Source organism: Punica granatum, chromosome 5, assembly GCF_007655135.1.
Source record: "Punica granatum isolate Tunisia-2019 chromosome 5, ASM765513v2, whole genome shotgun sequence".
NCBI classification, from domain to species: domain Eukaryota; kingdom Viridiplantae; phylum Streptophyta; class Magnoliopsida; order Myrtales; family Lythraceae; genus Punica; species Punica granatum.
The window spans coordinates 14,211,322-14,225,195 of record NC_045131.1 but is presented as its reverse complement, the minus strand read 5'-3'; the positions used below and the strand labels follow the sequence as shown (position 1 = coordinate 14,225,195).

The window sequence follows — 13,874 nt, the reverse complement described above, 5'->3', positions numbered from 1 at the left end:
AAAGAGTATTTTGGGTGAGAAAAAAAAAGAGGAGATCAAAATGAGAAAGTATAAGTTCATTAATGCAGAGGAATCAAAGGGTCATTGCTTCACGTACTAAGGGTTTGTTGAAAAAGCATACATAGAAAGCTCCCATTGAACAAATGATGCATTATTCTCGTGACAATATTCTTAATTACTAAATATATAGATATAGATTATCATTTCTCGAAAGAAAAAAAAGGTTGAGAGGGCTACTTTTGCATTAATAATTAACATCTATTTTTCAAAATGTTTAAAATTCCACGTCGGGAAAGTTTTATCTTTTAGTGAGTCGATCCATTTCGATTGGATTAGTTATGGTCCATTAGACTTTTGAATAGTTAAATGCATACCGAAAAGAACTTTAAAAATAATATGAAATAAAAATTAATAGAATAAAGGAAGCTCGTGAATTTATTTGAGAAGGAGAGAGTGCAGGGGCCAATACTCTAGCGTTCGCATAAGAACCGAATAGTAACCCTTCATGTCTTCTACCTTTATCTTGTCGTATCATCACAGATAAATTGGAGTTTGTAATTTAAAAATTATTTTGTTGACTGGATGTAATCATTAGATTAATTTGAAGTAATCGGGAAACAATCCATTTAAATTAAACAGAACGCTTAAATGCTAATAATAACTAAGTGAACTCAGGCAAATTAAATCCAAACACAAAGCCCGTTTGTTTTCCCAGTTAAAATCACAAAAATTTTAACTTACTTTAACTCAATACACTACACAACAAAAATACATATTTATCAAATCAACAATTTTAACTTTAACTTTAACTCAATACACTACAAAATAAAAACACACGTTTCCCAAGTTAAATTTATAATCCCATTTCATTTGTTATTTTTGAGATTTTCCACAATCAAAATCAAAGTTACTTTATCTCTGAAATCAAACGCACCGTTAGAATTTAATAATAACTTTTTAAAGTGATGGCAGAAACTCATAGAGTACAATGGAATGAAAGAACACACCACTAATGAAAAATACACTACCCTTCAAATTCTTGGCCTATTATTTTTGTTCCGTTCGGCAGCGATAGCTAGGAGTCTTGTCACGCCCTGGGTCCATATATCATGCTCTCTCTGATTCCTGCACTCGAACTCGACCAGTCCCCTTACCATTGTCTTCAGCCCGAAGTACCTCCGGTGCTCTCCGCCCTCGAGCAAGTGGCGGCCTGCCCAGGCGGGCATTTCCTTAATCACCTCCAGCACTACATCTGCAAATATCAATGAATGATTATACACCTGATAAATCATTAACCATCATCTTTCTTTTTATATGAATTTATACAACTTGCGGCCTACTAATGGGACATATTCTGCATTAAGATTGGACATATTGATGAGAAAGGGGAGCAATGAAGTGACATATGCCTTCATCTAGCAATCAATAATTTTAAATTTGAAAGATATAGAACAAATTGGATCATGAGACATCATATTGCGACACCACGTCATGGTGACATGGTCAGTATTCCTTTGGGACAGTATAATACTCCCTTTAAAAAGCGCAATACTTGCTTAGTACTTTTGGAAATTCATCATTATGCCGACTATTTCACAAAAAGTACTATATTTTTCAAAAGAACTATCATATCATCTAAAGGGAGTACCAATTCATATCGCGGTGACATAGTTTCCCCATATATTTTTCCATGGATAATACATGCATGAATGTTAAAATCTTCCCGTTGCTGATCACCTAAAGAAATCCTTTAAATATCGAGAAAAAAAAATCCCATTAAGTGCCTTTTGCATTAATGGATGGGTTGCTTTGGCAAATCCCAATGGAAAAAGAGACTAAAAGAGATTCAGATCCTAATTTTGTTCAAAACCCATAAAAGGGACAAACAAAAGAAAAAGTAAAAAAGAAAAGTGTAACTAAGCTTACTCTTTTTCTTTTTGGTGATGGTCCCAGCAACATGTCTGCTCTTCATCTTCAACATCACCTGTGGCAAAAGACAGATATTTCATTTTCTGATCCAAAGTTTTTTTCTCACATGGAATCAGTTAAAGAGGGAAAGCAAAGGGAAAGCAGAAGCATCTAATTTCATCTTGTTCAGATTACACTTCTTCCAAACTCTAAAAAAAGCAAAACATCAACACACACCCACACATACTACTTCTATTCTCTTCTTTTCTTTTTCTTTTTTTTTTCTCTCTTTTAGACCATGACCTCTTCACTTTAGGGCCCACGTCTTGATATTATAATTCGTCACCAATTATTGGGTGATCGGATGCCGCACGATCGTACGTTAATTTGGGCTTTTAGTCTGATGCATTGGCCAAACCCGTTACATTGAACAGAGTATGACACCAGACCTGGCCCAGACCTTGCTTGGAAGTGTCAGAGCTCATTGGCTTTTAACTAACTCATAGCCTGAGACCCCTCCCTAATGTTTCCTAAAAACAGCAAGGAGAAGAATGGGTGGCTAGGATTACCTGATTCGATCTATTAATGTAGACGGAGACGATCTTCCAATGAAGGTCACCTGCATTCGGTGAGTAGAAGGTTTAGTTACCAACCAATCATAATATTGAAAATAAAAGGTATCAAGACAATCAGTAGGAACTAGACCTTTTCGGGTTCGTTTTAGGAGCTCAGATCCTCTAGCAAGCAACTCCCTGTTGCAGATTCCTAAGAAGTTGTTTTCCTCGGGGACGAGCTCTCCACTGGTACTGCTGCTGCTGGAACTGCCGTTGCCACTGGTCCCCGTTCCTCGCTCAGCAGGGATCACGGCGGCAATGTTCCACACTTCCCTCAGTGCCCTTGCCTTCAATGTCGCTGCCCCTCGGAGTGCTGCAGGGATGTGCCATGGCAACTACGGGTGATTAATTATGTCGATCACAGTAACATATAAATGAATAAATTCTATGCAAATTAAAAGCACTTTCGAGCCCTGTATTCCAACCAAATTCACGGGCTAAAGAATTGTAACTGCCTTAAGATTTGGCAACTAATTTCAGCAGCAGAGTCGGCCTAAGCAGTGAAATTGATCATTGTACCATCCCACAATAATCGAAATAAATGTTGTGACAAACTTGATCCAGAAGACAATCCTTATACCTAACAAGCATATGGATTTAGACAGTCTGATGAAGCTTAATATTAGTACGACTTTCGTCATGACCAACATCCCAAGAATGGTATTTTCAATTTACCCTTTCAAAGAAATAGAATTAAATGAGCATGATGGATCTCGGATTTTCCTATTGTCAGTTGAGATTGGTCGAGAAGAATGATAATGAAGTGAAGAAGAAAAATCTTCTGAATCCAAATTGACAAGTGAGGGAAAATGCAGATTTGCAGACCTGTAGCTGCTGCGGCAGTTAATGTCATTATATCCCCGGCAGACCGAACTCTGACAGCAGAGGTAAGGACAGAGTTAAGGTGCTCCCGATCGGCTCCCATTACCTCTGCAGCCTCCGCGCACTGGGCAGCCACGAGTGCAGCAGCAGAAGCCACGGCAGTATCAGTCTTTGCCCTCTGTTCGTCCTTGGCAGCCCCGCCTGAGGCGGCAACAGCAGAGGCAATTGCGGCAATAGATGCTGCCACTCCAGCCACGGAAACTGCCGCGTGAAGCTGGGCATTCTGGGCCCTCGTCTCCTCCCTCCGCTTCTCCCTCTTGTCCTTCAACCACCTCCCCACTGTCCTGCTACCGCTGACACCGCCACCAGGGGTGGCGGCCCCGTTTGCAGGAGGAAATTGGAAGTGGCTGGGAAGCGGATAGTTATATCGGGGAAACTACATTATCGACCATCGTGTTAGAAAGAAAGAAACAGGTCCGTTGGCATTTATAAAATCGGCGTAACACATATTTTCTACACGTGCAATGACTTGTGGTGTGTACTAATCTTTGCAATTCCAATGGAATGTCGCAAGAATTTCAAGTGACCATTTCCTCACGATGCAATAGATTGATTCTACCGGATTAGACCATCATGTGAATTGATTGTTTGTTTTCCGTCGGAGCAAGCATAAGAAAAGACATCTAACAAGATCGTGTGATGTGACAAACGGAGTCAATGCACGAAACTGCTAGAAATTTATGAGAGGTTGATCGATTCATTTCACAAGGCTCTCCGCATTTTCAATTGGAATCCAGTGTCTTGTCTCATACTACAAAATTGGGATTCCTGTCTACGTCTACAGTAAAGAAAAGGCTGCAATTTTAACAGGTTTGTATTGTATCAAGAAAGAAGCAAGCAAAACCCCAATGCTGCCTAGCTTAGATGAAATAAATTTGCTTTGAAGCATGCAAAAGCTGACAATGAGTAATGACTAAACCAGGGTAGGATACAGTAATACAAGATCTCACCTTGAGTTAAGAAGTTCGAAAATTTGATTTCCGTTGTCGAAAATCTTACTTTTGAGAGATGCTAAAACCTCCAAATTCGGCACTGCCGAAAGTCTTTCATAGGGCAATCGTGTAATTACATTGAAAATTGGGGGCACTTTTTAAAAAAGAGAGGGTCGGAGGTTTTTCTTCCAAAAACTTTCGGAGGAAAAACAATTTCTCTGTACGTTTATATGTTATTGTTTATAGAAGTATTAATTGATGTATTAATGTACCTTAAGATCGTCGATGTCACAGGGAGATTCTGGGGGACTGTCGGTTAAAGAGCCACAGCTCTGGGCTGCCAGGAGGGGCCCACTGCTGTGGGAGAGCCTTCCTGAAGTGCGAGGGGACACTTCCCTCTGCCAAGAAAAATAAAACAGAGAAATCCAAATTATATCCAGTTGCCATGCCATGATTGTTTTGTGATAATTAGATGATCAGTGTAATTAATTAATGATTGATTAGTGATTCAAAGAGGGCCTGACTCTATTGATGAAGTTGTCACTTAAATATTTGTGGTGAGTGGAGACCCATATAAAGGGCAAGTTCATCATAAGTGGGAAAAAAATAACAAAAGTAGAAAAAGAGTAAAGCTGGTGATGTAATTCCAATTTATTCAATTTTTGCTAATTGACATCACAGTGGTCGGAGATGAACTAATAAATTGAAAAATAAAATGTTTTTTTCCATGAAAAAAAGAGATTCTTGAGTCTACTACAAGAAAACTGAAAATGAGAATATACCCTATAAGATTAAAGCATACGTCACTAGTCACTAGCCTACTATTCTCAATCAAAGTGTTTTTTTTTTTCCCAAAAATAGAAAGAAGAAGAAAGTCAAAAAATGATACATTTTGAGATATTTCAAGGTTCATATGAAGGAAATTCTTAAGCAAATAGTGTATTTGGCATGGTTGCTTACAAAGGTTATTACCGATGTTACGAAGATACGAACGATTTGATACGAGGGGAGCGAAATCCCTTCCGAGCAAACATGTACCAGTAAGCCCATGAAAATATAGAATCAATGCATAGGGAAAATTATATTTTTAAGAGACTTCCACTAGTCTGCCCGGGACGCATGACTATACATGATTGCACTCACCGACTGCGACATGATCCTAGCCATGACCATCTGTGATGTCTCCGAAGAAGCAAACGAGAACGGGTTGCCAGAAAAAGCCGAACCGGCCTCCTCCACCTCACCAGGACACTCCTCCGTCGCTGCAGCATGGTCCACGCCATCGCTGCCTACAGTAACCGTACTACCTGAGGCGCCCGAGAGTGCGGTCGACAGAAGTGGCGGGACAAGTGCCTTCGAGACGTCGAACGCGGACAGGCTCCACGAGCGGGAAAGGAACTCCATCGGCTCACGAGGGGTCTCTGGCGGCCCGAATATGGCTGGGTCAGGCCGCCACGGCTCTGCTTCCGGCTTTTCCATATTCGGTAAACGAGAGTGGGCTGGGCTTTGGTTTGAGAGAGTGAGTGAGGGTAAGAGTGAGAGATCAGGGCGAGGTGTGTTTTAAAGGGGTGAGGAAGGTACAGTGGTATGATCAGTGATCAGTCGAGCCAATTGTTAAGAGGGGAGGGAAGCAAAATGGAGCCGAAATCTCATTCTTTTTTAAAAGAAAGTAGACCAAATGCTGCTGCTTTTTGTCCCCCTCTTTCTCTCTCTCTAAATTTTCCAAAGCATCCAACAACTATATTGTTGGGTATATAAAAGTTAATTGGAAATATCAGAAATATATATAAAAAAATAGAATGATTTATATGATATTGGATTTCAAAACTTATTAGCTCGATCTTTTGAGCTGAAAGTTGAGTTCAAGTTCATGTAAGCTCGGTATAATTTATGAAAAAAATGAAAGAATAATCTTGAGTTTATATGAAACTTGAGTATCAATACTTATCAGTTTGAGTTTTTAAGTGGAAATGGGTACGAGCTCGCATAAGCTCAATGGAAATTTAATATGGTATCAAAGCGGATTACGCTTTCGGGTGTCCATGTGAGCTCACACTGCGCCGACCCAATATCAAGAGCAGGCAAAAGAGCGCCTCGTGTTAGTCCCCCCTCGCTCGAGCACGAAAGATTAGCCCAGTTCGAGGTAAGTTGTTAAGGTATTTAAGGGCATGTGACAACGAGTAGATAGAAATAGACTATACGTTGCACGTGAGGGCGGGTGTTGGGAATTATAATCCCACGTGGAAAAAATGAAAGAATAATCATGAGTTTATATGAAACTTGGGTATCAACACTTATCAGTTTGAGTTTTTAAGTGGAAATGTGTTCAAACCCGTATAAACACAATGAAAATTCAATGTATATTTTTTTAGATAGGTGCATCCTATTACTATTTATCTATTTACGATCTTTCGAGCCAAACATATACCATAACACTTCGTGGTTAATACAATTCAGCATTTAAACAATGAGTAATTTCAGCCAATAAGCTTGCGATATTTCGTAATTTCACATGAAAAAAAGGACAACTCTATTTTTTTTGTTTCGCTTTGCCCTTCCAAAAAACAAAAACCCACCAAACCTTAACATCAAATTAGAGGAGTTGAGTATATGTCCTCGAGAACGCTTATTTTACTGTAATTAATTTCCATTCAAATATTGTAACTACAAGATCCTTTCACTAAATTTTAAACATTTATATATACTAATATATTTCGCACGTGCATTGCATGTGCATTCAAAAAAATAAAATATTTACGAATAAGAAGTAATCTTTCCTTGCAATTGGAGAATTTTTTTTTTCTAGTTACAAAAGAGGCCTACAAGCCTAGTACAAAGAGATGGAAATCTCAAATATCTAATAAATGGGCATGAATAGTCTATGAGTATCGAACCGGTAACCTATTGATTATCAGACGAGAGCGCGCAGTCTCCGCCCTACACCCTCTTTGATTAATTGGAATAAATCCTTACTCTTACTTACAGAATGGTAAAAATTTTTCTAACATTACCTACCGAAAAAAAAATTCTAACATTCACTTTCTGAAAATGGATATTAAAAATTGATATCATAAATTAAAAGTCTTTTATCATGAGAAACTAATTAAGTGTTAATTAGTAAGAAGTTAAAGATGGAGTAGTAACTTTAGATTTTTTTTTCTTATCCACCAAGGATAGAAAAAGAAACATTCGTTCCCTTTAATCAAAAGCCAATGAGATTGTACACTGAGTCTCAATCTTGATCTATGAATGATCTTAGAATGAATGAGATTGTAAAACCCATGCACTCACAAGCCAATGGTGACTGTACGGAAATGCGAACTGCTCACTCAAGAGCTCCCGATGATTCTCTGTCTCTGTAGAGGCAAATAGTCATATTGGTTCAGCGGAGGGGTTATCCCAGAACTGCCCAATCGTCTGTTAAAAAAGTAATTTCATAGATCACTATCAGGTTCCAAATCGCAGCCCAGGTTTGAATAAAATAATCATATATGACCGCACTAGAGTATTAGAATGTACTAGCAACTTCATAGTATAGTACTTAATTGCCTTGGGTGATATGGGTCACTAATTAGGCAAACCGTCTTCTTGCTCCAGAATGTCACCAGAATGAGGAAAAAAAAAAGAGTTCACAATTTACATGAAATCTGTAAGAAGCTAGTTCCCAAGGGCTTAAGAATATATATGGAGTCTCTAAAACCGAATATATATGGAGTCTCCAAAACCATGAAAAGGAAGATTATAGACACAAAGAAATGGGTGAAAGAAAAGGAGAACGACTAGAATAGGGTCTACGATGATATACGTGTCGAGGAAAACTCACTTTGTATTGGAGAAACACAGTGTAGTAAAAAAATAGAGATGATTTTAATCGTATAGGCAAAGAAAGAGGCTGAAAGTGTATATTTGGGGAACAAAATGTTGACAGTGTGCTTTCACATCCATAGAAGAAAACTATTTAAGAGACAGAGATAGTGCAACTGGTGCCCATTAAAGAGGCAAAGAGGGGGAAATGGTGCAAGTGGCTCCTAAGAGAGAGAGAGAGAGAGAGAGAGGAGGGAGGGAGGGAGGGCGCCATATTATGTATAAAACTAAAGAATAATTATTATAATAATGTGTTTTTTTTTTTGTTAACCCGGGATGTTCAGGCTTTTCCGACTAATCTCCGGGGCTTCGTGAACCCCGGCGACGCACGGAGCGGGTAATCACGCCAAAGGCGCTCCGGTGGCCCCAAGGGGATTCGAACCCGGGTCTCGGAGCAAATTTGGGTGCTCATTAACCAATAGGTCAAATCTCTTGGGGTTTATTATAATAGTGTGTTACGTGTATGGAAATATAAAATAGAAAATTGTTATAACTATATTTTGCTGATTTCGATAATTTATTACACAGGTAATTGAAAATTATATAAGTGTGTTAAATTCTTGATTGAAATTTATATGTAATTAATGGGAAAAATTAAATTACACGTCTTAATAAAAAAAAGATAATTTATAGATAATTGATTATTCATAAGACATTACATAAAACTAAAACAACTTATTTATTTATTTTTAAAAAATTTTTAACATAAAATTTTTCATGTTATGGTATATGAAATAACAATTAAATTAATGCACGTACAATTCATTTTGATACAAGGAAAAAGATTTTTATGGTTTAAATGTAAAGTGGTCTTTTATATAATTAAATTATAAGTATATTACGTATAACTTAAAATTAGTGAGAGTATGATTTTTTTATAATATACCTTTGTTTCATTACCACTCTCTCCCACCCTAAAAATCTCCCAAACAAGAATTGCTGTCTCTCTCCATTCCCTATCGTGTCCTCCCCCTCCCTTCCCTTTCCTCCCTTTCCTCCCCGCCCTCTCCTCTACTCTCCCCTCCCTCCCTCCCTCCCCCCTAAAGACTTCCAAACACAGCCATTGTGCTTTTTCTTTCGATTTTTTGCTAGTGGTTTTTTTTTTCCTTTTTATTTATTTATTTATTTTTGTCATTCATTCTCAATTAGATCTCTTTGGCCTCCTATTCTCTATGACATGTCCATAAAAGAAAAAAGAAAATCTATCATGAAAAGTCCTTTCACAATTTAATAACATTTTTTTTATAGTTTCAGAATATTTCAGTCGATGAGGTTTTTGAACTAGTAAATTATGTAAATAAAAAGAGACTCCTTCTACGTTCTCAATGCCTACGTCGACCTTAACGTTGCATAAGGTGAGTTGACCGTCCCCACATTTCAAGGTTGGTTGTTCTTTGAGGAGACGCCCCCTATATATCTATCTATCTACCTACCTTATTACTAAACATGGATTGCCCCGGGATCCTAGCCGTGGCCCTAATCATGTTGGACCGAGAACTCGAACAGTTGCCACACCGATCCCAAATCATCAACATTGGATCTTCCTTGTTTCACATTGCAATTTTCCCAACAAAAAAGTGTCAACATTTGAACGAAAGTTCAAGTTCCAAGGACTACGGATCAACCCTGCAATTGATGATATTTGCTGACACATCAAGATTCGAGGCAGAAAAAAGAAGCATTCACGAACATCCTCAAAAGGCACAAGATCAAGATTTTGGAGACGATTCAGTCACAATTATCTTATTATCTTATGCCAAGTACACACTTTATGTGTGTCTGATTGAGAAATTAGTAGTACCTCCACGCCGGAAAGTAAAGAATTTATTGGGAACAGTGAGTGGAAAATTCAACAAAGCCAAAGCAAAAGCCGCATATTTGATCTTGCACCAAATTCAAAAGTGCAACTCATGAGGATACGAATGTTGCGCTTTTTGGACTATGAGGCGCGGTAGTGGACAACTGTTGACGTATTTTTTGTGCCGCTCGGTTATAGAGGGAGGTTTCCGCGTCTAATAAGAGATAGAGAGAAAACAAAAAACTGCACAAATAGTCTGATGAACAAGAATCAAATTTATAAGCTCTTTTTTGAGATCAAAGATTTATGTCGCTACCCTATATATTTTTTTCTCATTTTTGGCCCAATTTTAAGTTTTGGTAACTACGTGATTCCCAGTTAGTTGAAAGTGGGGGTGGTTATTGATGCTTTCTTAGCTCCTATTTTGGTAGGAAATCAATCTCAGAGCTAATCTGAAAGATTGGCACGGTCCCATGAATCAATATTTAGCCAATTCGAGGAAGAATTTGTAATACTGAGCTGGGCTTTCAAGGTGCATGCACCCCGGACTGTACAGATCGAACCGCTGAAAGGAATAATATGTCCATAATTGGAGGTGAAGATAATATGTCCACATTATATCTCGAGTTACTAATTTTTCCATATAATTCTGGACATGGATTCTTACGTTTGATCCACTTTAATGATGCCACCGTTGATCTACTGTAGATAGTTCTATGTATAGGAGATGGTTCTTGAGCATGAAGAGTTTTAACTTACTGACTTGATAATCTATAATCAACAACAACTGATATAAAAGTACGGAGTTCAAGAGATTATTTCTTTTCATAATTTCACTTTTATCATTTTTACAGTTGTAATTAAATTAAATTGATGTCAAAGGTTCGTCGGAACCACTATCATCTATTGGGGTAGTCAAGCCCGAACACCGGAATCTGCTCCTATCATCATTATCCATAAATAATTGATGGTAATGGTTCATCTCAAATCACTATTATCATTCGGAATCATCCCAAACAAAAATACTAAAACTTGATCTAGTAATCGTTTTTATTAGGTTAGTCGATATTTCATACAAATACGATGCACAACGACCATCAAATAAGAAATTAAGAATATTTATATATGTTATACAAATAAAAAGTACTTTTAAAATGCGTCACTCAATTTTCTTTTTCACTCTTTTTTTTTCTATTTCTTATATTTAACATCCTAATTTAATCAAATAACAGAAGCAACTCTCACAATTTTTTTTTTGTGTACAACTCTCACATATTTTTAATCGGTGAGTTTATCAACTCTTATATATAAAAGTCTTTCCCCACTACCTATAAAATGCATGCATTTAAGGAATTTTTTATTTTAAATTTACTTATATATCAATATTTCGATTATTTTTCGTTGTAGATAAAGTACTATCATTTAAAAATTAATAGATAAGATACTTTGAATCTTAAATTATTAAAATCATTAGGCGCTTAGATTATACTATCAATTAAATAATAATAAATATATTTTTGTACTTATAAAATAACCAATATTTTTCTAGAAATTTTTTAAATAGTGTGGCAAATTATATTATTTTTACATGCAACGCAAGTGATTCTTTTACTAGTAATGAAGAAAGAGAACATAGGGACCTAAATCTTGAGATGTACGTTCCCATATTCCAAAAAGATATTAACATACATCTTATAATTATGGAAAATGTGCACTTTTGGTCCTCTACATTTCGTCGAATGCTCGATCTCATCCTTTTTGTTTGTTTTTTTTTTCAATTTCATCCTTTACGTTATGATTATTGTTTTATTTGGTCATTTTGTTAGTCAAATTGTCTGATATTGTTTATGTGTCAGAGATTGCATGCCACGTGTAAATTCGACATTCGTGGCAATTATATAATATATTTATTTGATTTCAAATAAATAAAAAATAATTTTGAAACTGAAAAAATAAAATAAATAAAGTAATTTTGAGAATGTAAAAAAATATATAAATACTTTCAAAATAAAAAATTTAAAATAAATAAAATAATTTTGAAAATAAAAAGTAAAAAATTTGTAAATGAAAAACTAAAGCCATAATTTTTTCATATCGATGATGGAGCAACCGAGGTTTAAAGTTTAGTTTAACCATCCAATTCGATTTGGGAGCGATGACCTAGTGGATAACATTTCTAGGTGGGCTAAAGTTGATGTTGTATTCTTTAATTTTACATTGAGGAGGTTGAACATGGGCCTCCTGGCCCGCGTTGTAGTTTGCGGGAAAAGAGGCCCTCGTCTTTCTTTCTGTCGATACTCATTGATCTGCCCCAATTTTTGAAGTCTTTTGACATATCATATGGATTCTGAATTCCTTAGGTATTCATTTTTCTAATCCTTCTTTTTATACATCATTAAATTAGTAAATAGATAATTTGATCCCTTAGATATGAATTTTGCATCAGTTGATTCCTTCAATTTCTTGCATCACCTAACTAGCTCGCAGATAAAAGTCGCATGAAATGTATTCTTTCTACTCTAATTATGTCCCCGTATACATCAATCTAGACCTTTTTATTTCAGTTAGGTTGCGTTTGGTGTATTGCTAATAATCTTTCTTGTGGTAATTTGCACTATCTCAAAGATAAATTACCACTGGATAATTTGCTGGATATTTACATTGTTGCATTTTGTATGCTAAGAAATATTGGACATATACTAAAATTGATTTCCATTGCCATGTTTGGGTAAACTCAGATTACTGGACATGTAGGCCCTTTTTTTTTTTTTTTCCGGTGCGAACCCTGGTATTAAGAAGTCCAATTGGATTCCGACTAATCCAATCGAGCCGGGTTGTCCCATTAAAGAGTAAAGCTCTCACATTTTCTATATTTACAAAGACTTGAACCTGAACGTTGGTGACATATGGACAGGTTTTACTAATGGTGCCCTTTGGAAACAGTTAAAATTGTTAACTTTTTTATTTAAATGAAATTGATATATATCGGGCCGTCGTCTACTTTTTATCAATTTCAAGACTTATTGTCATTTAAGAAAACCACTAGTATCTAAAGTGCACTTTACTATTAAAGAGTGTGTAACGTAATGACGTATGCTCTCGTCTGACAACTAACAGATTGTAAGTTTAATATTCAGCGGTACTATCTATGTCCCTTTATCAGCTATTAGAATTTGTATTTCATTGTATTAAACTCATGAACTTTTCTTTTAACCGAAAAAAAGTGCGTTTTACCCTGAAGTTCATAGTTACATGAACAACTTGAAAATACTAAGAGGTGTTAGAAGGATTTTTTCTTTCTGTGAAAATTGAGAAGTTTCTCTTCTTCTGGAACCGTACAATCATAACATTTATATTGTGATTCCCATTTTTTAATTAGTCTATTGTATCCAGGTACTATTTACATGTGCTTAGCAATGATATTTGTGTTTTTGGCACTAAGTGCTTGATATTCGTGACCGACCAGCTCACCAGCTTTTCTAATTATGGATTAATCAAATGACTATATGGCACTCGCTTCTTCCATGATAGTTCTCTTTGGTGCTAATATATATATATATATATATATATATATATATATATATAGTGAGAAAACTTCATTATATAACAGCTATTTTTTATTACATTTCATTATATAAAAACCTTTAAAATTTCTCCTTTTTTTAAGAAAAATATTAGAAATAAAAAAAATAAAGAAATCTACTATTCTTCTAAAACCTCAATATCTTCATTATAATCTTAAAATCAGAAAATTTTATAAAGGCCAAAAATCAAAAAGAATTTTACAAAATAAGAATTCTTGAGTTTGCGCGTGCTACTCAAAGGCACGGGAGGGCTAGTCTACATACACACACACATATATTAAAAAATTTAAGA

The 13,874-nt window shown here is 36.1% G+C and overlaps 1 protein-coding gene across 1 annotated transcript; it reads right to left on the bottom strand.

The window, feature by feature from the left end:
- Window positions 1-847: 847 nt before the first annotated feature.
- LOC116206689 (VAN3-binding protein-like) lies at window positions 848-5,946 on the bottom strand. Its single transcript, XM_031539486.1, has 7 exons — window positions 5,480-5,946; window positions 4,609-4,734; window positions 3,348-3,780; window positions 2,614-2,835; window positions 2,478-2,527; window positions 1,927-1,984; window positions 848-1,252 (listed from the first exon to the last, which is right to left on the bottom strand). The coding sequence occupies exons 1-7, from the start codon at window positions 5,813-5,815 to the stop codon at window positions 1,032-1,034; spliced, it is 1,446 nt and encodes a 481-aa protein (XP_031395346.1). The 5' UTR covers window positions 5,816-5,946; the 3' UTR covers window positions 848-1,031.
- Window positions 5,947-13,874: the final 7,928 nt, after the last annotated feature.